General features: G+C 35.2%; 2 protein-coding genes and 1 pseudogene across 2 annotated transcripts; all 3 read left to right on the top strand.

Annotated features, from left to right (window-relative positions):
• The first annotated feature begins 10,907 nt into the window (after positions 1 to 10,907).
• LOC106323891 lies at positions 10,908 to 11,345 on the top strand. The gene has a single exon (XM_013761940.1). It carries the CDS (start codon positions 10,908 to 10,910, stop codon positions 11,343 to 11,345), a length of 438 nt encoding a protein of 145 aa, XP_013617394.1.
• Positions 11,346 to 14,060: 2,715 nt separating this feature from the next.
• On the top strand, positions 14,061 to 14,375 carry LOC106323892 (uncharacterized mitochondrial protein AtMg00240-like). The gene has a single exon (XM_013761941.1). It carries the CDS (start codon positions 14,061 to 14,063, stop codon positions 14,373 to 14,375), a length of 315 nt encoding a protein of 104 aa, XP_013617395.1.
• Positions 14,376 to 18,033: 3,658 nt separating this feature from the next.
• The window catches only part of LOC106323894, a 10,339-nt pseudogene continuing 3,808 nt past the window's right edge, over positions 18,034 to 24,564 (top strand).

Raw genomic sequence — 24,564 nt, forward strand, 5'->3', positions numbered from 1 at the left:
CGAGGAGTGCAAGATTTATAAGGGGAACCCGACACGGAGAGAAAGAATCTCACTGAGGAATTTTTACAGTTTGCGCAAACGTTAAACTGACACGTGGGTGCTGACTAGTATCAAGTGGGTTAGAAATAAAATTAAAATTAAATTATATTTAAATAAATTTTTGTTGATATTTATATTTTTTTATTTTTCTTAGAGATATTTTTAATTTAGTCAAAATCATAAAATTTAGATAAAATAAATAATATTCCGTTCTTTTACGTCTTATGTTTAGATATGACTTATTTTGCCCTCATAATTACTAAACGAATCTAACAATAAGTAAAAGAAGAATATACAGTCCACGTCAGCTCTAAAAATCCACCAATTGCGTCATCTGTTTTTGCTACGTAAGCCACCAAATTAGTATTCGGTTGGGCTTTTTATTTCGTTTGATCCGTCAAATAATTTTGTTCGTTTGGCCCATTAAAACCCAAAGTATTGAAATCCTAATACCCTTTCACGAGCGTCGATTCCTTTGGTCTTCCTCTTCGTCGTTTCCTTTTCTCCCTGACCGATCAATCCTAATAAACGTTTCTAACTCTTCTGCAGTCAAACCTCCACTAACCTCATTAATGGCATTGTTTCGCCTTTATTCCTCTGAAATTTTTCATAATACTCTTTTTCGGAGTTTAATCTCAATCAAAATTGTGCTCTCTACGATGAATCCCAACGGCGAATCCCCTGTTTTCGACGATCTTATCTCCAAGAAACCAAACGGAAAGGACAGTGTCTCCTCCGACGAACCGATCAAATGTACCGGCCAAAGCGGTGTCTCTTCCGCCAAAGCTGTCTCCAAATTTCTAAAAATTACTTGATAGATAATATTTTACGAGAGAAGGTTATGAAAGTTTGTTTTATTTACTCGACTTGGTAAAAACACGAGAATTATTTTAAATAAAATATTTTCACCTCATATAAAAAAGAAGAAGATGGATTTCAATAAGAAAGTATTGTTTACTTCTTACAACAAAGAAATATTTGTTTAGGGTTTTGCTTTTTATGGTTTAGTTATCATTTTTTTAGTCGTAAAACAAGTAACGAGTAATATCAAGGCAAATCGTAACTTTTTTGTGATACTTGTTACTTACCTTGTGCTTGCAAGTAGCAAAACTAAACAACTTGATACTTGATTTGACAACGACGAGTACTTGAAAAAACGAAGCGAGTACGGGTCAAGTAACGGGTATAAGGCAAGTAGCGAGTATTCGTGCCCAGGGTATGTAGATGTACCATTCATCCATCGCATATTTACATGTTAGATACAGTCTATGATTCTGATGAATTCGTACTCTTTTTTTGAAAAGCTGGTGAATTCGTACTTAAAATGACATTGTTTTATTCTGTTTTTAATCTCTATAAGCTTTTACGTTCATTTAAAGTTCGTTTCTTTATGTTTGTGGGTGAAGCAATTTTATGGATTATAATCTCTTAAACGTAGTATATAAAAGAAACTTAGGGGGATGTATTGAATCGGGAATTTGAGAATGTTTGGAGTGATTTTAGTTCTGGTGACATTTTGAAGGACTTTGAGTAAATGTAGATGATTTTGGTGAAATTTTAAAAAGAAAAGAAAACCCTATTGACGATTTGGAAAAAAATATTTTTAGATTTCAGAATAGTATATCTGATTTGGGATTATTTATAACTTTTCTTTTCTACAGCCGGAACAAAATCATAGTTATAGTTAAAATCGCCATCTCCTAAAGTTCAAATTATTTTACATCGTAACGTAAATACAATACCATAGAGAACACTGTAAAATCCTTAATAAATTTCAAGTGAACATGTCGAAATAAAAAAACAGAGCTATTGTTGACTGCAATCCTAATAAATTTCGACAGTCCTAACAAAAAGTGACAGTGGAGTTCCTTGTGCAAGAGGTCCTCCTCAACGTCAAATGCTTCTTCTTCTTTTTGTGCAAACGTCAAATGATTTTCACCCACAACCTTTATCTACTTTTGGTAAAACCAACTCATACTCTATATTTTCTGATCCAAGACACATACATGTCATGTGTTTACTTACACTTTTAGAGCCAAACCATAAGTTGCCACAGTCATTTTCTTGTCTGGTACCTTATTATCATATCACAATCAACTCTTTTTTACCATCAACTTTATAGCTGGACTCGTAGTTTTCACCTGCATCGAACACACACAAAATCTCAGTGTAACAACGAGTCATCCTAACGGTACCATTCAAGATAGAGAATATTGACAAAACATTGATCATTCTGACACAGACTCTGAATCAGACAAGGTATAATCAAGGCAACAAGCACATAGTTAGAGAGAATAATTATAAACCAATCAATGAGGAAAAGAAACAATATCATGGGAACACACCGAGAATAGGATCTGAATTGATGTCTTCTGAGAAATCTCCCAATGGAACAACACGTAGTAGTCGTAGACGAAACAGAGGGTCTCAACAATTAAAGAGCTTGAGAATATGGAGGATAAGAAATCAAGGATTTTGTAAGAGGTAAAGACAAACTCATATATTCCATCAATGTCTTCTCGATGAGAGAAGTATTCAAAATATTTGTGTTGTTTCTAAAGAGAGTTTTTTTTTTTAATTCTGAACTATCTCTGAATAACTATCCTAGAGGTGAGATTTCTCCATCGCTATTTTTAAATACAAAATAATGTCAATTCTCCCAAAATCCTTTTCATGACTCTTTTCTCAAATTTCATGACTCTTTTCTCAAAAAACTATTTTTAGTTCAATAACACTGGATTTGATATGGATTTTGTAAATTGTTGATTGAATAACAACATATTTCAAATGATTTTAATAATTTTACACAAATCTCATGTTCAATAACACATGATTTGAAAAGGTATTTACAAATCCTTAATTGAATAACAGAGGATTTTAATAAAAATTCAAAATCTCCTACAAGTTCAAGTTCAAGTTCAATACACCCCCTGACGCTGGTAATTGAGATTTAGCAAAATAGCTATGTCGAAGAGTAATTTAATTGTTTTTGACTTTTTGACTTATTGCATGTATACGTGTGTACGTACTTTTCAAGATGCCTGTTGGACCGTCTTTCGGCAAACATTATATAACCTTACATTGCCTCTTCCTTTCCCATCACTTATTCTAGCAATATTCCGAACATATTGTTTAATGATTATACAATCAGTACAGATCAAAAGGGTACTTTCTTCTTCTATATTTTAAAATTCGAAGCATAATACAGTGTGGGCATAATAAAGGTACGAATTATTGGATCCCCTTTATAATTAGTTAACATTAATACTGATAAATCTCGTTTTTTATAACGTTCTATCATCAGAATAACCAAAATATATCTAAACTTTGGTGGTTTGTAAAGAATGGAGTCATGGGACGCATCTTAACTTTTATACGTTGCAAAGCTTACAGCCTTACAAAATCTTCTTTCTAAGATATCATCGTTTAAATTTCTATGTATTATCTATTATTTTATTTCTATATAAAATATGAACCTTACATCAAGGTCCATGACCAGCTAACTAGTCAATAGTATAGTTCTACAAACTTTTTTAAAATATTGGTCCTGAACCGGAAACGAATTTAAACTGTGTAACATGTGGGTTTTCCATGATCGACCAATTATTATACACATACTTGTGTGTATATTTAAAAAAATAAATACTTGTGCGTACATTTATCTACATGCAAGATTTCATATATAGACCCCATCAAGTGGGCCGCATGAGAGAAAAAGATTCCCACTACATAGTTATAAGGACATGATTAACCCGGTCTATTCGCCGGGGTTCTTAACTCATGATTCGACACTTTTTTTGTTTTTTTTTTCTTACACTTTTCGGCTAAAAAACGACTCTTATATCTTTTATTTAAGAGACATTTCTTAATTTTTCTTAGTTAAAATCTAAGAAAAACTAAGAATCGTCTATTAGCCGAAGTTAAGAAACCCAGTTACGAGACCGGAGATAACGATCGTCTTCTCATAAAATATTATACACTGTCATAATTAACCTACATAGTTATAACGATCTCATAAAATATTATAAACTGTCGTAATTAACCCTCTTATTATTTTGGTATGACAACGTTTATAGTAAAATCATGTGCTATGTAGAACTTGTAACTGTATATTTCACCGTAGGGAATTGTATTATATTGGTTGTTCTGTTCCGATCTGATTTTTCAGACTACCTCAAGTTTGAATAATAAAACAGCTGTTCGAAGAAAAAAAAATTATATTTGACCATAACGAGTTTTTTCTCATCTACCATAACGAGTTTAAACGCTTTCGGATGAGCATTTTATAAATTTAACTTTTTAGTTAGTATGCTCGGTATATTTTTGATCCAATGCTAAAAATATATATACTTATATATCTCCTTTATTTCTTTTTCTTTCAACATCCTACTTTTTAATGGTCAACTGTCTTGCACCGACAAAAAGGTCTGATGTCTATAGCAATTACATATTTTCTCTTTAACGCGTTGTTATAATGATCATATAAATTATAAAAGGGTGGTAAAATATGATATCATTGGTTGGTACATCTAACAAGTGAGTGATCACTTTCGGAAACATTAGTTATATAATTACCTATTTTGAGAAAATAAAGTAGATATGTACATGGATTATGTTTGTGAATGTTAGCAAAAGAGGCTGGGATATTTTCTAGATATTTTGTTTTGTTGGCTTTGGGGGGGTTATTGGGGAAAGAATTCTAGAGGAATTATTAAATTTTGAGATTCCGTTGTTATTGGTTTGTGAATTTTTAAAATCTAAATAGAATCCATTGTTATTGAAGTGATTATTTTTAAATTCCACTCAAAATCCTTTGTTATTGGAAAAGTTTAGTTTTCATTGATTTTAAGATTCTATTAAATCTATTATTATTGAGGTGTAAATTTTCTTTGTTTTTACTCATAATACTCAACTTTGAGAATATCATCTATACCCATAAGATTTTTGAAATCAATGTAATAAAATATACTCACATACAAACACTTAAATTGAAGAATGAAATAATATACAAATCACAACTTTAACATAATACAATTCACAACTTAAAAAAATAGAAAAAACATTAAAAATTTAAAATAAAAATTGTAAAAATAGTTTTAAAAAGCACTTTCAATTTTTTTTAAAAAAACATTTCAAAAATAATAATTCAATTTTTTTTTTACAAAATTTCAAATTTAAAACATATATTTCGAAATTATATAAAAAAATATTTTTATTATTTATTATTTATATATCCATAAAGTAAAAAGTAGAAATTAAATTTTTTGGTCATTTTATTTCTTGAGATCTTTTTATGAGAAAAACTTTTTTAAAGGTTGTTTAAGAATTGCCTTAATTGAAATGATTTTCTTATCATTTTTTTCTACCACCATTAATTTCTTACTTTAAAAGTTAATAACAATCAATAGAATTCTATACAAAAGTAATGAAAATCTATGCAAAAGTATTTGATAAAATTTGTTAAATCTAGTTAACTTGTAAAATCCTCTCAACTATTAAAATCATCAAATTCCACCGAAATTTATGTTCCAATAACCCCCTTAGTGATATTTGGTTGAAATATCTAATTAGGCCAAAATTATAAATGTAATTCGGATTCAAGGTTGCTTCAACAGATAAGTATCTAATGTTAGCTAGTTTTAAAGGTTGTGTAGTCCAACACTCGATATGGACCCTATTGACCCAAAAGAAAGAAAAGGCACGAAACATAATCAAACACGTTTTCTAACCTCCAGCACTCTGATAAAAAGATATTTAATGCATGTGCACTCAACTTTCTCGAATTGGATCCGTGTACTATCAATGCACATCAGTCGTCAGGCTCACAGACGTGCATAAATGCGTAGTGATTTTATATACCCAAATCACGATCATGGAATCATGATTGTGGATTCCAAATGCAGATATTAGTGTATACTAGCTGACTTGTGTGGGCATGGTACATGCATAAAAATATTTAAAATATTCCATACAATAGTGCTTAGTTTTAAAGGCTGTGCATTTATGTTATCACAAAATGAAATTGACAAGTAATATAAAAAATTAAGAAGTACAATTTCCGATTAAAAAACACAAAATCCGATAGAAACCTACAAAAATGATGGAATTTTGTATAAAAAAAATTTGATAGATTTTTAATAAATTTAATTTTATTAATAGAAATATTAAATTTATATACGTTATCTAAATAGTTTAAAAATTAGTTTTACTGTCGACTACAATTGCTCTTTTGCATGTGTTAATTATCCGTTAATAGATGGAACGAATAACTGAAACTATTTATGGATTTAAACATTTCTTGTATAAAAAAATAAATTAAAATTACATACCATTGACTAAGTAATTGTAAGAGATATAATGTTATTCTTAAAAAAAAGGATAATTAAAGCCAATAAAAGAGTGCTAGTATAAGTAATTGTTTAAAACTATAAAATCCCAAACGAAAAATGTAAGAGACCAAATCCAAGAAATAATAATAATAAGCGAACTGAAAACAAAGAAATAAGAATAGATTTTTTTTTTCTCCAGCTTCCCTCGCTTTCGACTTTCTTTTGAGAGTGTTTCTTGTTAACAAAGAGCTGATCCTCAACATCATTGTCTCGCTTTTCTTGGCTTTTTCTTTTAGACAAAGTAGTTGCTGAAGAACGGCCAAAATCCCCGAAAATTTCCTCTAAAGAGTGCATCATTAAAAGTTTAAAACCTTCTGAAGAGAAAAATAGATTTTAGATGAAATATTTTACCATAGTGGATGTAAGCATTTTAAATATTAAACAATAAGAATATTACCGGTTTAGGAGGCAAAGCTGCAAATTCTTTTATCATTTCACGGTTGTCATTAGGCATACAAACAAAATATTGAGAGCTATTTCCTTTGATGTTATCAGAATCATTTGAAATTTCAAAAAGCACTCTCTTGCCAAAAAGGTTGCTAACTGCTTCAGGTAAGAACTCGGAATCTTCATTCTAGATAAATAAAGATAGACTTAAACCCAGAGTCGTGCTAACCATAGTAAAAAAGAGGCGATCGCCTCAGGCCTCCCATTTTTTCATCAATATTTGGGGCCCCATATATATAAAACACAATAGTAGTTTATAAAGTATAAGGAGTGAATACAGGTTGCTAAAAAAAGAAGAAGAGTGTATACACATGTTATAAAGAGCTTGTTGTCTATAAATTTTGTTCTTACATTTTAGTTTGTTCTCTTTTGAACAATGTTTTTTTTGTCATAGACATGCTTAGTGTATCTAACAGTTCAATTATTTTTAGAAAAAAAAAAATGAAAAACCTATTTGTTTTTAAAATAATTAGCCTTATGCCCTCAAAAGTGTAGGCAAAGCAAAGGAATGTTGTTAGACAAATAGATGGACACTATTAATGACGAAAGTACCTTAACGTAGAAACTCGTTCTTTTGTGTGTTGAACCATTGCCATTGATTTTTTAAAAATTGTAAGCAAAGGTGAAATATGTTTGTATTATAAGACCTTGGTGACCAACTTTATATATACTCCAACTTCCACGTCTGAGAGTTATTAGCATAATATTTATATGCCTTATGCTAAACTTCCAAAGATATGTACATTATAACCACGAAGAAGTTTATAGAAGGAATGCATTAAAGCTAAATTTTTTTTTTTTTTTGAACATTGGCTTCATTAAAGCTAAATTGCTATAATGTGGTTTGCAATAATTGCATATATGAACTATCGCAAGTAAATAGCAGAAAAGGAATACTAACATTAAATGAATTTACTAATTAAGATCATTTAGAAAAACAAAATACAAATAAAATCGCATTTGTAATATTTGAACATTTAATGTATAGTAATATCCTCCTATTAACGCGTAAGACTAACAATGAATACAACCTAGTTTAAAGCTAATCATGAAACCGTTTAGAGAAAAAAGTATATGTATATTGCTATAATTAGGTTTACAATAATTGATTATATGAACTATCGTAAGCAATTTAGCACAATAAAGAATAATAACATTTAAAAAACTAACTAATAATGAACATTTGGAAAATATGTACATTTAGGGGATGTATTCAACTGAGAGTTTCAGGTAATTTGTATTAAAATGACAAATCCACTGTTATTGAAACATGAATTTTAAAAACTCATTTAAAATCCACTGTTATTGAATTTGACATTTCTTAAAGTACTCTGAAATCCACTGTTATTGAAAATATTTTTTGTGGAGTTTTAAAGTTTTTAGGTGATTTTAGGGTGTTTGGGTAGGATTTCTTAGTTAAAAAAATTAAAACTCAAATCCCATAGTTTTAGGTGATATTCTAGAGTAGTTTAACAAAAATCACTTAAATCTCTGCAACTTATTGAAATCATCTAAAACCCCATTAAAAATCAAATCACATCAAATGTTAAATTGAATACATCCCCCTTAGTGCATTATCATTTGTATAGACTTTTATACTATATAGTAGTAATTACAAAATAATGACCAAAGTAATTAGGAATCTTACTTAGATTTGCATATATTTTGTGTTATACGAAAATTATAATTTTTATTTGTCAATTAAATGTACATTTGATAAATCTTTCCTAAATATCAATATATGGGTTTAAAAATAGTTTGATAATTATTTATCTTATATTCTAAATCTATAGAATAATTCTATTTTATCAGTTATATTTTATATAGGACGATTTTTATAATTTTAACTGATTTATTTCTTGAGTTATAGTATGAGGAGATTTAATATATTGTGGAGATGTCGGGCAAATAAATATTACAGTAAAATTCTCCTCCCCAAATTATATTAAAATATTGGCCGTTGCATATGGTATGACCCTGTATTATTTGGATTAGGCCTGGGCACTTTACATGATACCCGAAGATGCACCCGAACCCAATCCGAAAAACTCGAACCAAAATTCCAACCGAAGTAGCAAAATATCCGAACGAATATTGATTTAGAAGAGATTGGATATCCGAACCCGAACAGGTAATATCCGAATCCGAATGGATACTCGAAAATAACCGGACATAAGTATATATAACCTTATATTTTTAATTTAAATCTTTTATTCTATTTAAAATATTTATATTGATGTTACACATACTTTAAAATCATATAATATACATATAAGTACATATAAAATGATTTGATACTCACTTAAAATACATGTCAAACTTTTTGTCTTATGTATTAACAAAAGTTACATCCAATTTTTTTTTAAAAAAATGACCAAATTAATGTTTATTTATTTTTGCAATGTTATCTCCAAATCTATTAATCACTCAATCTATTAAAAATAAAAAAAAATCAGTTAAGTAAAAGTTATATTATTCAATACAAGAAACTTAAAACAATGAAAAATTTATTTTTTATTTCAAAATCTAAATATCCGAACCCGATCCGAAATAACCGAACTCGAACTATAAATACCCGAACCCGATCCAAAATACAAAAATACCCGAACGGATTCTATATCCATATACCAAAATACCCGAAAATCCGAAATATCCGACCCGAACGGGTACCCGAACGCCCACCCCTATTGGATGATATCCTTGCGAAAATATCATACTATATACGCAAAATATGAAAACAAAAGTAGAAACAGTCAAGTTCAGTTAGCAACAACAAAATTGACCTTGTTGGACAATATCCTGTGAAAATCACTACCAAGACACATGGCTGATAAGACAACAACAAGCAAAGTCCCTTGAGGCACATGGATAATAAGCCTGTGAAAATCATCAAGAAACTGCCAGTAAAACCATTCTCTAATCAGAAAATAAAAACAGTTATGATCCAATATAAGAAAAAGGCAGTGACAAAAAACGCAAGGATAAATTACATTACAGAATATAATTGCCTACATGAACTAATAGCATGGATTGTGATTTCGATTTAGAAAATCAACATTTCAAATGCGTCCCGTAACTCCTATCAATCCATAGCTCCTACAAAAAAAACAAAGACTTTATACCATCACTTTGAACCCTAATCCCTAAATACAGTTAAAATTCAACGGAGATATATGAAAATAAAAAAACAAATACCTTGTTTTCATCGTCAAAGGGGATAGGACAAGAGAGCACAGGGAAGATATCATTAATTGACAGACTAAGAAGATACATAAAGATTAAGACCGGCGAGGTTGAAAATCTCCGGCGGCATTAAGTACATAAAGACTGAGGCTAACTGTTTTTTTGGTTTATTCCTTTAACTTGTTTGGCAATGTATTTTACCAAGTTTTAGCTTTAACTTGTTTGAAAATCTCCGGCGGCGTTAAGTACATAAAGACTGAGGCTAACTCTTTTTTGGTTTATTCTTTTAACTTGTTTGGCAATGTATTTTACCAAGTTATAGCTTTAATGCTCAGTAGTGTTTTAAAAATAAATATTTAATAAAACTCATCAACCAATCAAATTATAACAATTTCTTGAAACTTCACCTATTAGCGACACGTCAGTAAACGTCATTAAAGTGACTTCTCAATTAATATATAGGGGATAGCTGGTTTAGGTTGGTTTAGTATAGAATTATACCAATGGTTAAGTCTCTTTTATCTTAAACCATTGTATATATATTGAACCCACTGTATATTTTACAAGATTAAGAAATCATATTCACATTAATCAATATAGTATCAGAGCTATCAACGGCTTCCCCTTCTTCGATTCAAGATTCCTGAGCTCTTTTCATGGTGTATCGTCTCTATCGATGTCGCTTAGCTTCCGGAATCTTTGAATCTTACCTGATTTCTTCGATCTTCTCGCTTCTTTCATCAATTTCACTTTCCGCTTCGTCATTTTCCTCGTTACCTTCCTCTGATTCTCTCCGATCCTTGGTGATATCTCGCTTCACAATTTTCTTGAGCTCCATTCTCTTCTCTGATGGCGTCTTCGCAATCGATTCCAAGATTTCAAGATCATTACGAGAATCCCTACTTCCTCCATAGCTCTGATCATGTTGGTTTAGTCCTCGTCTTCGATCGTCTTTCTTCCAGTGCAGAGTTTCATTTGTGGCGTCGCTTCGTTCGAATGGCGTTGAATGTGCGCAACAAGCTCATATTCATTGACGGTACGATTCTTAAACCACCTGAGACTCATCGCGACGCTGGATCTTGGTCAAGATGCAATGATATGGTTGCAACTTGGCTAATGAACTCGGTTTCTAAAAAGATTGCTCAGAGTTTGTTGTTTATGTCAACTGCTGAATCGATCTGGAAGAATTTGCTAGCTCGTTTTAAGCAAGATGATGCTTCTAGGGTGTATGAGATTGAGCAACACCTAGGTAGTATCCAACAAGGATCGATGGATGTAACAATATAATACACTGAGTTGATTACGCTGTGGGAGGAGTACAAGAACTATGTGGAGATCCCAGTTAATAATCTCATTCAACAACTTCAACGTCAAGTTCGTCCTTTTGCGTATGTTACGCCTGTTCATCGTGCTTCTATAACTGATGCTGGTTACACGGATCCTCAATCCTCAACTGGTATAAATCCATTGTTTTTCTACAAACTTACGTTATGAACACCAAACTTTAACATTTCATCACCAATGCCTTTCCACTTTATACAACTCTCTTCCTAGTGGTTCTTGGATTCTTGACAGTGGATCCACTAAACATGAGTGTTCTGACTTGACACGGTTTAGTGATCTCTCTCCAGTGGTTGGTGTAACAGTCTCATTACCAAATGTCGTTAGGGAAATCATTAGTCATATAGAAACTATTCATCTATCTCCTACGATTTCTTTACATAATGTGTTGCATGTTCCTTCATTTCAGTTTAATCTCATTAGCATCAATACTTTGATTAGAGATACAAAATGCTCTGCTCGCTTTTATCCTGAATATTGCTTGCTTCAGGAGTCTATTCAGGGCTTGATGATTGGTAGAGGAACTCTTACGCGCAATCTCTATATTCTTGATACAACCGTTGATCTTGCTACCGTCAATCTTTTTGGAACCTTGCAAGTGGATGGACATCTTTGGCATCAACGCCTTGGACATACATCCTTGAACAAGTTACATCATATTCCTGGTATTTCATCTGTGTCTAAGTCTAGTTCTACTTCTATAGTTCAATGTCATGTTTGTCTATTAGCGAAACAAAAGAGGTTACCGTATGTGTCTCATAATCATCTTTCGGACACCCCATTTGATATTGTTCACCTTGATATATGGGGTCCATTTTCAATAGAGTCAATTGAGGGTTATAAATATTTTTTTTACAATTGTTGATGATTGTACCCGTGTGACATGGATATATCTTTTACGAAATAAAAGTGATGTTTCAACATTATTTTCATCGTTTCTTACTCATGTTAAAACTCAATATAAATCATCTATTAAGTGTATTCGATTTGACTACTCTTCTGAATCAGCATTTCCTCATCTGATTAAAGAACCTGACATAGTTCACCAATTTTCTTGTACTTATACTCCACAACAGAATTCTGTTGTGGAACGCAAACATCAACATATACTCAATGTTGCTAGAGCTCTTATGTTTCAGTCAAATATCCCTCTCTCATATTGGTCTGATTGTGCTGCTGTGTTTATCATAAATAGAACACCATCTTTAATTCTCAAGAACAAATCTCCCTATGAATTGCTCACAAACAAAACTCATGATTAATCTTCTTCGAATATTTGGTTGTTTGTGTTATATATCTACTCTTGCTAAGGATAGGAACAAATTTACACCTCGTGCTGATACTTGTGTTTTCATTGGTTATCCATCGGGTGTAAAAGGGTATAAAGTCTTGAATATAGAAACTAATGTTATCTCGGTTACTTGAAATCTTATTTTTTATGAACATGTTTTCTCTTTTAAAGATTTACATCATTCACATTCACCTGATGTCATGTTTCCTAGTACTATATTGCCTACATCTACACATGTATCTCTTGATTAATTTAGTGAGGTTCCTATTCCTGCATCTTCTGCTCCTGTTCATGATAGGTCATCACAAGCATCGTCCTCTAATGCCACCACGAATGAGACTGTTGCATGAACTACAAGACATGCTAGCTTACTCTGTGCCCGACCACAACGCACATCTAATGCTCCATGTTATCTCTCTGACTATTACTGTTCTTTTATTCATAAAACAGAACCTCTTACTTCCACTTCTACTCCTTTATATCCCTTATCCTCCGTTGATACTTGTTCCAACCTTCAACCTCTTTTTCAATCCTATCTTTTATCCTATTCCCTTGAAAGAGAACCTAAAACTTTCAAAGAGGCCATGGCATCACCTCAGTTTAGGAAAAACGATGGCAGATGAGTTACATGCAATGGAGGATAATGAGATGTTCACAGTTGTTTCCTTACCGCCTGGAAAGAACGTTTTGGGCTGTAAGTGGATTCACACGATTAAATATCGTGCTGATGGTACGGTGGAACGTCCGAAGTCACGCCTCGTTGCTAAAGGTTTCACACAGCAAGAAGGAGTTGATTTCACTGGCACGTTCTCTCATGTTGCCAAGCTTGCTAGAGTGAAACTATTACTTGCTTTAGCTGCAATAAAAGGCTGGTATCTTTCTCAGATGGACGTATCCAATGCGCATAGTGAGTTGGATAAAGAAATATACATGACACTTCCTCATGTATACACTCCAACTTTAGGTGTTCTTCCTTCTAGTCTTGTATGGCGCTTGCACAAGTCAATTTATGGACTGAAACAAGCCTCCCGTCAATGGTACCATTGCTTGTCTGATGTGTTGATACAAGCTGATTTTTCGCAATCTCCTTCAGATAACACCCTCTTTGTGAAGCAGACTGGTTCAACCTTCACTGCAATCCTCATCTATGTTGATGATATAATGATTGTGAGTAATTGCGATGCAGATATTCTTTCTCTCAAAGCAGCTCTGCATTCAAGCTTCAAGGTCAAGGATTTGGGTGAATTGAGATTCTTCCTTGCCTTGAAATAGCTCGATTTGCTGCTGGCATCTCTGTATCTCAACATAAGTATACGTTAAATCTTCTTGAAGATGCATGACTTCTTGCTTGTAGACCAATTTCAGTGCCAATGGATTCGGTTGTCAAGCTTCGTCGTGATTCTGGTACTTCACTTGATGATCCTAGCCCTTATCGTAAACTCATTGGTCGTCTACTTTATCTTACGATCACCCGTCCGGACATTACCTATGCGGTGCATTGTCTGAGCCAATTCATGTCTGCACCAACGGATAGACATTTGCAAGCTGTTTATCGAGTGTTGAAGTATATTAAGAACAATCCAGACCAGGGATTGTTCTACTCTGCAAAGTCTGAAGTGTGCCTCAATGCGTTTGCTGACTCTGATTGGGCTACTTGTTCAAACAGTCGACGCTCGATTACGTGATACTGTGTTTACCTTGGGAACTCGCTGATTACCTGGAAGTCCAAGAAACAAGATGTGGTAAGTAGAAGCAGCACTGAGGCTGAATATAGGAGCATGGCACAAGCGACTTGCGAGCTTCTCTAGCTTCAACAACTTCTTACATGTCTTCATCTGAAAGTCTCCACTGGTGCAAAGATGTTTTGTGACAACAAATCAACTATGTATATTGCTACAAAACATGTCTTCCATGAGAGGACCAAACATGTGGAGATTGATTGTCATACAGTTAGAGACCAAGTGAAGAATGGATTCTTGAAGCTGATGCATGTTGCGAGTGCTAATCAACATGCAGATATACTGACGAAACCGCTCCATCCCGGACCTTTCAACTCTATACTTGGTCGCATGTCAACTTCAAGTCTTTTTACTCCACTAGCATGCTCCATTTCAAAAACTTGAAGGGGGGGGGGGGTGTGTATTAGTGTATATAGCCGGTTTAGGTTGGTTTAGTATAGAACTATACCAATGGTTAAGTCTCCTTTAGCTTAATTGCATATATATTGAACCCAATGTACATTTTACAAAACTAAGAAATCATATTCACATTAATCAATAGTAGATTGTATGTTGACTGATTGACAGTTCGTATAATGGCATGGTTTTACAGATTGTGGGCAAAAGTACCGTTTAGTTTAGTTTATTTTTAATTAAAAAAACTTATTACATTAAAAAGTATCATCAAAAGCATCTTGAAAGGAACAAAAGAAATGAGGGAAGACAACAAAAGGCCTAATTCTCGAATAAGAATACCAAGTAGAGAGGTAAGAGCACACACAGCGGTGCAAAAATCTATGAGTACTTTGACCAAGATAATATTAAAATAGAGAAAAATGACACAAATGAAGAGAATCGATTCGTTGAGAAGAATCGCTTCCAAGACCAACTCGCCACTTGTCTCTTTTTTTTATTAGTTCAATTGTTTTTTTGACATTAAAATTAAAACAAATAATAAAACTATTTTGATATATCAATATAATAATGATAAGAAACTTTTTTATAAATACCTTCCGCTAATGATGCTCTAAGATATCGTTAAAGGCGTATTACGTTGCTCTCTTTGTAGTGGGACAAGATAACAACTTATGATGTTCTTAATTTTGGATATGATCGTCGATAGTGGCCTTGAGGTTGAAACGTGAACCAGATCATTCTGTTTCTTCCTAATACCATAGATTTATTGGAGATAAGCTTCAACATTGCTAAAAAGGAAGTCATGAAGAAAAGGAAGTTATCCTTAAGAGTAATTAGGATAACTAGAAAAGGAAATTATCCTTAAGTGGAATTAGGATAACTAACTAAAGCTATTAGAATTAGGAAAAAGGAAAGACCTAATTCACTGTGTAATAGGTTAAGTTAAGGATCCCTATTACCTATATAAGGAGATCTAATGTAAGATGATCTCATAAGAAAGATAACAAAGATAATAGCTTGTGTTTAGTTTTTGAGAAGTTTTCTAAACATTAATAAAGGAATAACTCTTTATTAAAGCTATTGTGTTCAACGCCTAGAACTAGGGTTGAACGTGTTCTCGTTTTGGGTTTACACCTTTGTTCTTGGTCACTTTATTTGGTATCAGAGCTCCAGGTTTGATTCATTGAAGAAGTTTCACCGAAGGAATGAGTGATTCAAAATCAACATCGAAGACAATGGAAGCCGTGCCTTCCACGGTGGTCTGCCCGATGTTATCTTCAACGAACTACACGGTATGGGCGATGGGAATGAAGGTGTTACTGCGAGTACACAAGGTTCGGGAATCAATTGAACCAGGAACAGACGATGAAGAGAAGAAGGATATCGCTACTGCTCTCCTATTCCAATAGATTCCAGAAAACCTAATATTGCAAGTTGGTGAAGTCGACTCCCCTAAAGAAATATGGGAAGCCGTGAAGTCAAGAAATCTTGGTGCTGAACGCGTAAAGGAAGCTCGCCTTCAGACCTTGATGAATGAGTCTGAACGTCTAAGGATGAAAGACACAGACTCAATAGATATCTTTTCGGGCAAGATATCAGAATTGGCCTCAAAATTCGCAGCTTTAGGTCAAACGTTAGAAGGACATCAAATGGGTGCTCAAGATCAATAAAATTGCGGATGGAACTATCAAGAAGTTCAAATCATGACTTGTAGTAAATGGATATCTACAAGAACATGTGCAAGGACGTGTGCATGGAGTTGAACACATTGCAGGAAGTGTTCAAGGCGCGGACATCTTGACCAAGGTGTTTGCAAGAATCAAGTTCAAAGAGATGAGGGAGCTGATTCGAGTTCAAGATCCTAGCAATGGAAGCTTGAAGCTTAAGGGAGAGAATGTTGGAGATAAGCTTCAACATTGCTAAAAAGGAAGTCATGAAGAAAAGGAAGTTATCCTTAAGTGTAATTAGGATAACTAGAAAATGAATTTATCCTTAAGTAGAATTAGGATAACTAACTAAGGCTATTAGAATTAAGAAAAAAGAAAGACCTAATTCATTGTGTAATAGATTAAGTTAAGGATCCCTATTACCTATATAAGGAGATCTAATGTAAGATGATCTCAGAAGAAAGATAATAGCTTGTGTTTAGTTTTTGAGAAGTTTTCTAAACATTAAGAAAGGAAGAACTCTTTATTAAAGCAATTGTGTTCAACGCCTAGAACTAGAGTTGAACGTGTTCTCGTTTTGGGTTTACACCTTTGTTCTTGGTCACTTTAAGATTGACGTTTGGAAATCAAGTTTGAGAACGAGGGCGGTGTTCTTGTTGGAGGTCAGATATGACAGTCAAATAGACGGCGTCTAAGCATTTAACTCTTATAAAAACATTTAATTATCGTATAATATTTTTGAACATTAATATTAATTATTGTAAACAATGACAAAATTTACAGATAAAAATCACTTGCTCATAATTTGGAGAGTTAGCCGTTTGATGAAAATAAATAAAATTGGAGAGTTAGTTAATGCAAGCTTCACATTAATAATCAGTTCGTCCTAGCTATAACTCTTACCAGTCATCATTAGGCTCGGACCAAGACAAGGTACATCTTTTTTTTTTTATCAGAAGACAAGGCACATCTAAATATTTTAAATTATCAATTGAATAATAGCCTAAAAACTATTGAGAAACAAAAAAGGTATAAACATACCCGTGATATTCCCAACCCAATATGAAAAAGAAAGAGTTGAGCTAAAGAGAATTCGGGTAAAATCCACCCGTTTCTGAAACGGGTTGGATCCAGAGCCAAACCCAATGCAAATATCCGGCTAGGGGAAACAAAATATCATGGCAAAGGATAAGAGGAAAAGAGAAATGGGCAGTAATGGTTAGATGTCGTGCTTTAGCAAATGAAGAGTGGCATACTCTATTTCCATGTTCTTTTACAGAGTATCTTGGGATGGTGGCTTCTTCGGCCAGTGGTGGCTTATCTAGAAGATAAAGTTCCCAGGAGGAAAGGACAATTTCGGTTCGATAAGAGGTGGATTGGACAAGCGGGTCTCCTGGAATCAATTACAATGGGTTGGATAAACTATAACGAATGAAGAGTAGGTGGGGGAGCAGAGAGTATAGTGGCAAAAATTAGTAATTGTCTTCATGAAATTGCTAAATGGCGGAAAAATAATCCACCTTATGGAAAAGAAAAAATAAATGAGTTACAACAAGCACTTGAAGAGGTACAAACAGATAATACCAAGTCTCAAGAGGATATTCTGGAGGTGTCTAGGAAATTACAAGATGCATATAAGGATGAAGAAGATTATTGGCACCAGAAAAGCAGGAACATGTGGTATTCATCTGGGGATCTTAACACAAAATTTTATCACGCTTTACTAAGAAACGGCGGGTTCGCAATAGAATTGTGGGACTACATGATGCTAATGGGAATTGGATTACAGAGGATAATGGTGTGGAAAAGGTGGCAGTAGACTATTTCAAAGATCTATTTAGTACCACCTCCCCATCGGAATTCGATAGTTTCCTGACAGAGATTAAACCGGGTATCACTCCTCAGATGAATCAATGCTTGTTGAGGCTAGCGACGGAGGAGGAGGTTAAAGAGGCTTTGTTTATGATGCACCCAGAAAAGGCGCCAGGACCGGACGGCATGACAGCTCTATTTCTCCAACACTCCTGGCATATTATTAAGAATGATTTGGTAGGGATGGTGAATAATTTCTTGGTTTCGGGAGAAATGGATGCACGATTAAATATTACTAATATCTGCATGATCCCGAAAATGGAGAGACCTACAAGGATGACGGAATTGAGGCCAATCAGTCTCTGTAATGTCGGATATAAAATAATTTCCAAGGATTTGTGTCAGCGATTGTAAATCTATCTTCCCTTACTCATATCCGAAACTCAATCGGCATTCGTGGCAGGAAGATTGATTTCTGATAATATTCTTATCTCCCAGGAAATGTTCCACGGATTGCGGACCAATAAAACATGTTAAGGAAAGTATATGGCAATTAAAACGGATATGAGCAAAGCGTATGATAAAGTGGAATGGGACTTTATTAAGGCCTTATTGCAGAAAATGAGTTTTGATCGTCATTGGATTAAATTGATGATGGAATCTAATTCATCGGTTCAATATCGGGTTCTCATAAATGGTCAACCACGTGGCCTCATTGTTCCACATAGGGGTTTACGTCAAAGAGATCCTTTATCGCCTTATTTATTTATTCTCTGAACTGAAGCTTTAGTTGCAAATATAAAAAAGGCAGAGAGAGGGCAACAAGTTACGGGAATGAAGGTAGCTAGAGCTTGCCCATCGATATCTCATTTGCTTTTTGCGGATGGTAGTCTTTTCTTTTGTAAAGCTCAAAAAGAAGAGTGTCAAACCATTCTTAGGATTTTAAAGGAATATGAGGCAGTTTCAGGGTAGCTAATAAATTTTGATAAATCTTCCATTCAATTTGGACATAAGATTGAAGAATCTGTCATACAGGAATTAAGGGATATTTTGGGCATTCAGAATCTTGGAGGAATGGGATCATACCTTGGTTTACCAGAAAATCTGGGGAGGGATCAAAGATACAAGCTTTTAGCTTTGTACATGATCGTTTAAATAATAGAGTCAATGGGTGGAGTTTCAAGTTTTTCACAAAAAGAGGAAATGAAGTGATCATTAAATCAGTGATTACGGCATTACCAAATCATACGATGTCCTGCTATCGTTTACCTAAGGCAATATTGAAAAAACTGACAAGCGCGGTATCACAATTCTGGTGGAGTCCAGGGGGAAGTACAAGAGGCATGCATTGGAAATCATGGGACAAAGTACATGTAGATAAGGATGAAGGAGGTTTGGGGTTTAAAGATATCATTGATTTCAACACAACGATGCTTGGTAACAGTTATGGCGTCTGATAAAGAGGCCAAATACTTTATTCTCTCGAGTTTTCAAAGGGCGGTATTACAGGAATGTCTCACCTCTGGAACCGATTCGTTCATATTCTCCGTCATATGGCTGGCGGAGTATTGTCTCTGCTAGATCTCTGGTAAGCAAAGGACTAATCAAACGGGTGGGATCAGGTTCTTCTATATCTGTATGGAATGATCCATGGCTCCCAACCACTCGCCCGAGACAAGCTAATAAAAACCAACACAATTTATACCCGGACCTTAAAGTGGAGTCTCTCATTGACTCTACCTCATGCACTTGGAACTCACAGGAAATTTGGGCTTTGGTGGATCAACATGATGCAAAACTTATAGAAAGCATACCACTGAGCAGGACTCAGAGGGTAGATAGAGATGGATTGCACTTCACAGAAAATGGAAAATATACAGTCAAATCAGGATACCAGGTAGAACGGATCTATCCAGATAGGAAAAGACAACCATTATTGATTGGCCCCACAGTTGATGTTCTCAAGGCTTTCTGTTGGAAAATATAGTGCCCACCAAAGTTAAAGCATTTCCTATGGCAACTACTGACAAGGTGTATAGCAGTGAAGAAGAATTTACAAGCGAGGGGGATGCAAGGGGATATTTGTTGCGTAAGATGTGGAGCCAACGAGGAATCGATAAACCATGTGTTTTTTTAATGTCCTCCAGCAATTCAGGTTTGGGCTCTCTCGAAGATACCATCAAATCCAGCTATTTTCCCAACAGGTTCTCTTTTCACAAACATGGATCATCTTTTCTGGAGAGTTTTCCCGAAGATGGAAGATCATCAGTTTGCATGGATACTATGGTACATTTGGAAAGCTAGGAATAATAAAGTTTTCAGTAATCTCGATATGGATCCTATGGATACGCTTAAATTGGCAGAAACGGAATTAACGCTGTGGGTTGAGGCACAAATATTGAATGAACAGAGGACAATATCACAAATAGTGGATACGTCCCTGCCATCAATTCCAGGAAGACGGTGTTTTACAGATGGCTCATGGAAAGAGGGTGATACCTTTTCAGGACAGGGTTGGTTCAGCACCTTAGAAGGATTTGATGGATTGTTAGGGGCGAGGAATGTTAGGGCTAGTCTTTCTCCCCTTCATGCGGAGATGGAATCGCTACTCTGGGCAATGGAATGTATGAGGAACTTACGTCAATATCAGGTTACGTTTGCAACGGATTGTTCTCAATTGATGAAGATGGTTTCGGAACCAGAAGAATGGCCTGGTTTTGCAAATTATTTAGAAGATGTCAAGATCCTGAAAGAAAGTTTCATCCGATCAGAGATTATCTATGTACCGAGGACGCAAAATTCGATGGCGGATAGACTAGCACGAAGTGTTAGGAAGCAACCGTCTTTTGTCGTTCACATGGATGCAGATCACCCATTTTGGTTTACAGAGTCTGTATACGTTGATGACAAAAAAAAACAGATTGTTGACTACATGAAGTATTGGCCACCACATGGCTAACCATGCAAACTAAACTAATGTATATCTAGCTACACAAAGTATATATTATACTCCCTCTGTTTTTAAAAGATGCATATTCTAGACTTTTCACATATATTAAGAAAACTCATTAAATATGCATTGTTTTTTATGAATAACAATTTTTCATAATTTTTAGCCAATAGAAATTTAATAAACACCATTAATTTTTTTTGAAACTTACAATTTTTCATAAAATCATACATTGAAAAAGTAAAAAATGTATCTTTTTGAAAAACAAATTTTTTTTCCAGAACATACATCTTTCACCGGTAGTATCTTTCACCCTGATCACCTCTGACTCGGTGGAGCCATCACTGATGGCCCATCAGCACTGATTGATGCCACAAACAGGATTCCCGATGACCAACGATGGTGCGCGCACGGAGCCCGAAGAGCGAGACGCCATCTACGACATTATGCGTGCGACCGGCAATGACTGGGATGCGGCGATTCCGGATGTGTGCTGAGGTCGGTGGCATGGGATCGACTGTATGCTGGATCAGGATGACGTCTACCATCTCGCCTCTCTGTCCTTCGGGGCACTCTCAGTCGACACAGCGTCTCCGAGCCCTCCACTAGGCTTAAACACCTTAAGGCCTTGTTCTTCTACCGATGTTTGGGCCGGGCTCCACAGCAGATACCCTCGTTTCTAGGCCGTTTAGGCTCGAGTTTGCAGACCGTTGTTTTGAGGGAGAATGACTTTTTGGTTCCATTCCTGGCGAATTGGGAAATCTCACCAATTTGAAAGTACTTGATCTTCATAAAAATAACCTCAATGACTCCATTCTTTTGTTGTTTAGTCGCTTCACCGGTTTGTAAATCGATTGACTGGTTCCATACCTGGTCTGATTCTTCAAGATCTGAACGTTCTAGACTTGAACCAGAACCTATTAACCGGACCAGTCCCATCCACACTCTCAAGATGTGGATCGTTGATCAAAATCTTAGCTGTAACCGAATTACTGGTCCAGTCCCCAGCTTGATTAACCGGCTCAACCAACTTTTGCTTCTGGATTTGAGCTATAACCGTTTATCAGGTTCGTTCCCATCTTCACTCCAAGGTTTAAGCTCATTTCAAGCTTTAGTGCTGAAAGGCAATGCACAATTCGTAGCAACTATTCGGGAAAACGCGTTCAAAGGACTCAAGAACTTAATGATTTTGGTTCTCTCGAATATGAACCTCCAAGGATAATACTGGGATTCTTGACTCGGTTAACCAGTCTCCGGGTCCTCTTCATTTGGAGGGGAACAACTTAACCGGGTCGATTCCTATGGAGCTTCGAGGAGTGAAGCATCTAAGGGAGCCGAGGCTAAACGATAACCGTCTGACATGGCCAGTACTGTCCTCGAGAGACACAGTGTGGAGAATGAGGAGAAAGCTAAGGCTGTATAACTGTAAAAGCCGGAAAACCGGACTGACATAAACGATAGAATAAAAGCGATGTTAAGGAAATAAACGAATGTAAAAGACGAATACAAGAACGATAAGAAATCGTATTCGCAAAGAGACATGGAGTCGAGATATGATCTCTTTCCTTAACTCAAAATATTCGCTCCGTTAGTGAGACGGGACTGTATGAATATAGAGTCCCAAGATACAACCATGGCAGACGAATCACGCCTCACTCGTGATCGCCCTATCGAACTATAAACTCTACGAAACACTCTCTAGACTTACGTTGAGGGATCTGGTGATTTTTTGTTGCGTAAAAACTTCAGGAAAAATGAAGGAGGAGACGAGTTTATAAAGAAGAGAAGACAAGCCATTTTCCGTAACTAATGCCGAGTTTATAAAGAAGAGAAGACGAGCCATTTTCCGTAACTAATGCCGCACGTGCGCACGTTGGCGGAAATCTCGCGAGGATCTCGGAGGCGAGGCGTTATGAAACTTCCTCCGCAAGATCTTTTCTCGTTTAAACTTATCGTCAAGAAGAGAGACAGCGTGTTGGTTTTAAACGAACTACGTGTTGTTTTAAATAAAATGCATGTCAAATGGCAAAACGTTGAGCTTAACTTGGTCCAAAAAGAATATTCTTATCGGGCCGGAGGCCCACCAAGACCAAGACCAAGACCAAGACCAAGACCAAGACCAAGACCAAGACCAAGCCCAAGCCCAAGCCCAAGCCCAAGCCCAAGCCCAAGCCGAGCCGAGCCGAGCCGGCCGGACGGCGGCGAAGGCGCGCGTGGGGAGCTCTCTCTTCCTCTGAGCTGTTTAACCTCTCATGTCATGAAGACATATATATACTCCTCAAAATCAACTCTCCCAACCAATGTGGGATGTTGTTAACTTCATTTCATTAAATCCAACAAGGCTTTTTGTAAGAACCCATAGGCCCATTTCATTTTCACATTTTGTCATATATTATTTGAGCCATTAGGCTTAATAATTTGTTCCAACAATCCCCCACATGAATAGAACTGACTCTTCTAAAACATATGCAGACTAAATGCAGACTCAATAGACTCTAAAGAAAAACTATACTTATTCTAAACATGATTAGACTAGACAGATTTATCGAGAGTGTTTGCGAAAAATTCACTGTGTTTGAGTTGGTGGCATTTTTAAGCCTTGAACCACTCATAGTTAATATCTGTCGGGTTTACTTTACCAGAAGGTGAACATGATGTCTTGAACCAACCGGTGTTTTATGTAAACCGAGACAACAGGCATAACGCAGCTTCATTTTCTCGTAGAACTTAGTTCTCTATTGTGTTCATTGTGGCCCTGAACTATTCCTGGTTTTCATGAGTGAACTTAGAGAATATAGCCTTGCATTCATTCTCATAGAAATGGCCCCATTTCACACTCATTAGGTGATTGACCATGAAAAGTATTGAGTAATACCCCGCTTAGAAGCTATGGAATCATTAAAAGCCTATGCTTATCCTTCACACATTTGTTAGCACTTTTATCATCTTAGGAGCTGGGAAGAGACTACTTTGTCTCAAGTGCTTTGGTTAGATTCTGTTTGATTTTGTTTTCCCTTTGAACCTACATCTTGGGATCTCCAGTCATGATAGATAGGGTTGCAATCAAGCATCCTCATTCGTTATAGGCTTTAAACCCATTCCTTTTGATGATTTAGCAACAACATCTCGTGGCAAACCTTTAGTAAATGGATCCGCTAGGTTGTCAGCCGATTTGATGTAGTCTATTGTGACTACACCAGTTGAGATAAGTTGTCTAATGGTTTTATGTCGTCTTCTGATGTGACGAGATTTACCATTGTAGAGATTACTCTCAGCTCGAGCTATAGCTGATTGACTATCACAATGTATG

This window comes from Brassica oleracea, chromosome C2 (assembly GCF_000695525.1).
Source record: "Brassica oleracea var. oleracea cultivar TO1000 chromosome C2, BOL, whole genome shotgun sequence".
Lineage (NCBI taxonomy): Eukaryota > Viridiplantae > Streptophyta > Magnoliopsida > Brassicales > Brassicaceae > Brassica > Brassica oleracea.

What these genes read in the sequence shown, in the direction of transcription:
- LOC106323891 (XM_013761940.1), top strand. Translation starts at nt 10,908, where the DNA reads ATGGCGTCTTCGCAATCGATTCCAAGATTTCAAGATCATTACGAGAAT.
- LOC106323892 (XM_013761941.1), top strand. Translation starts at nt 14,061, where the DNA reads ATGGATTCGGTTGTCAAGCTTCGTCGTGATTCTGGTACTTCACTTGAT.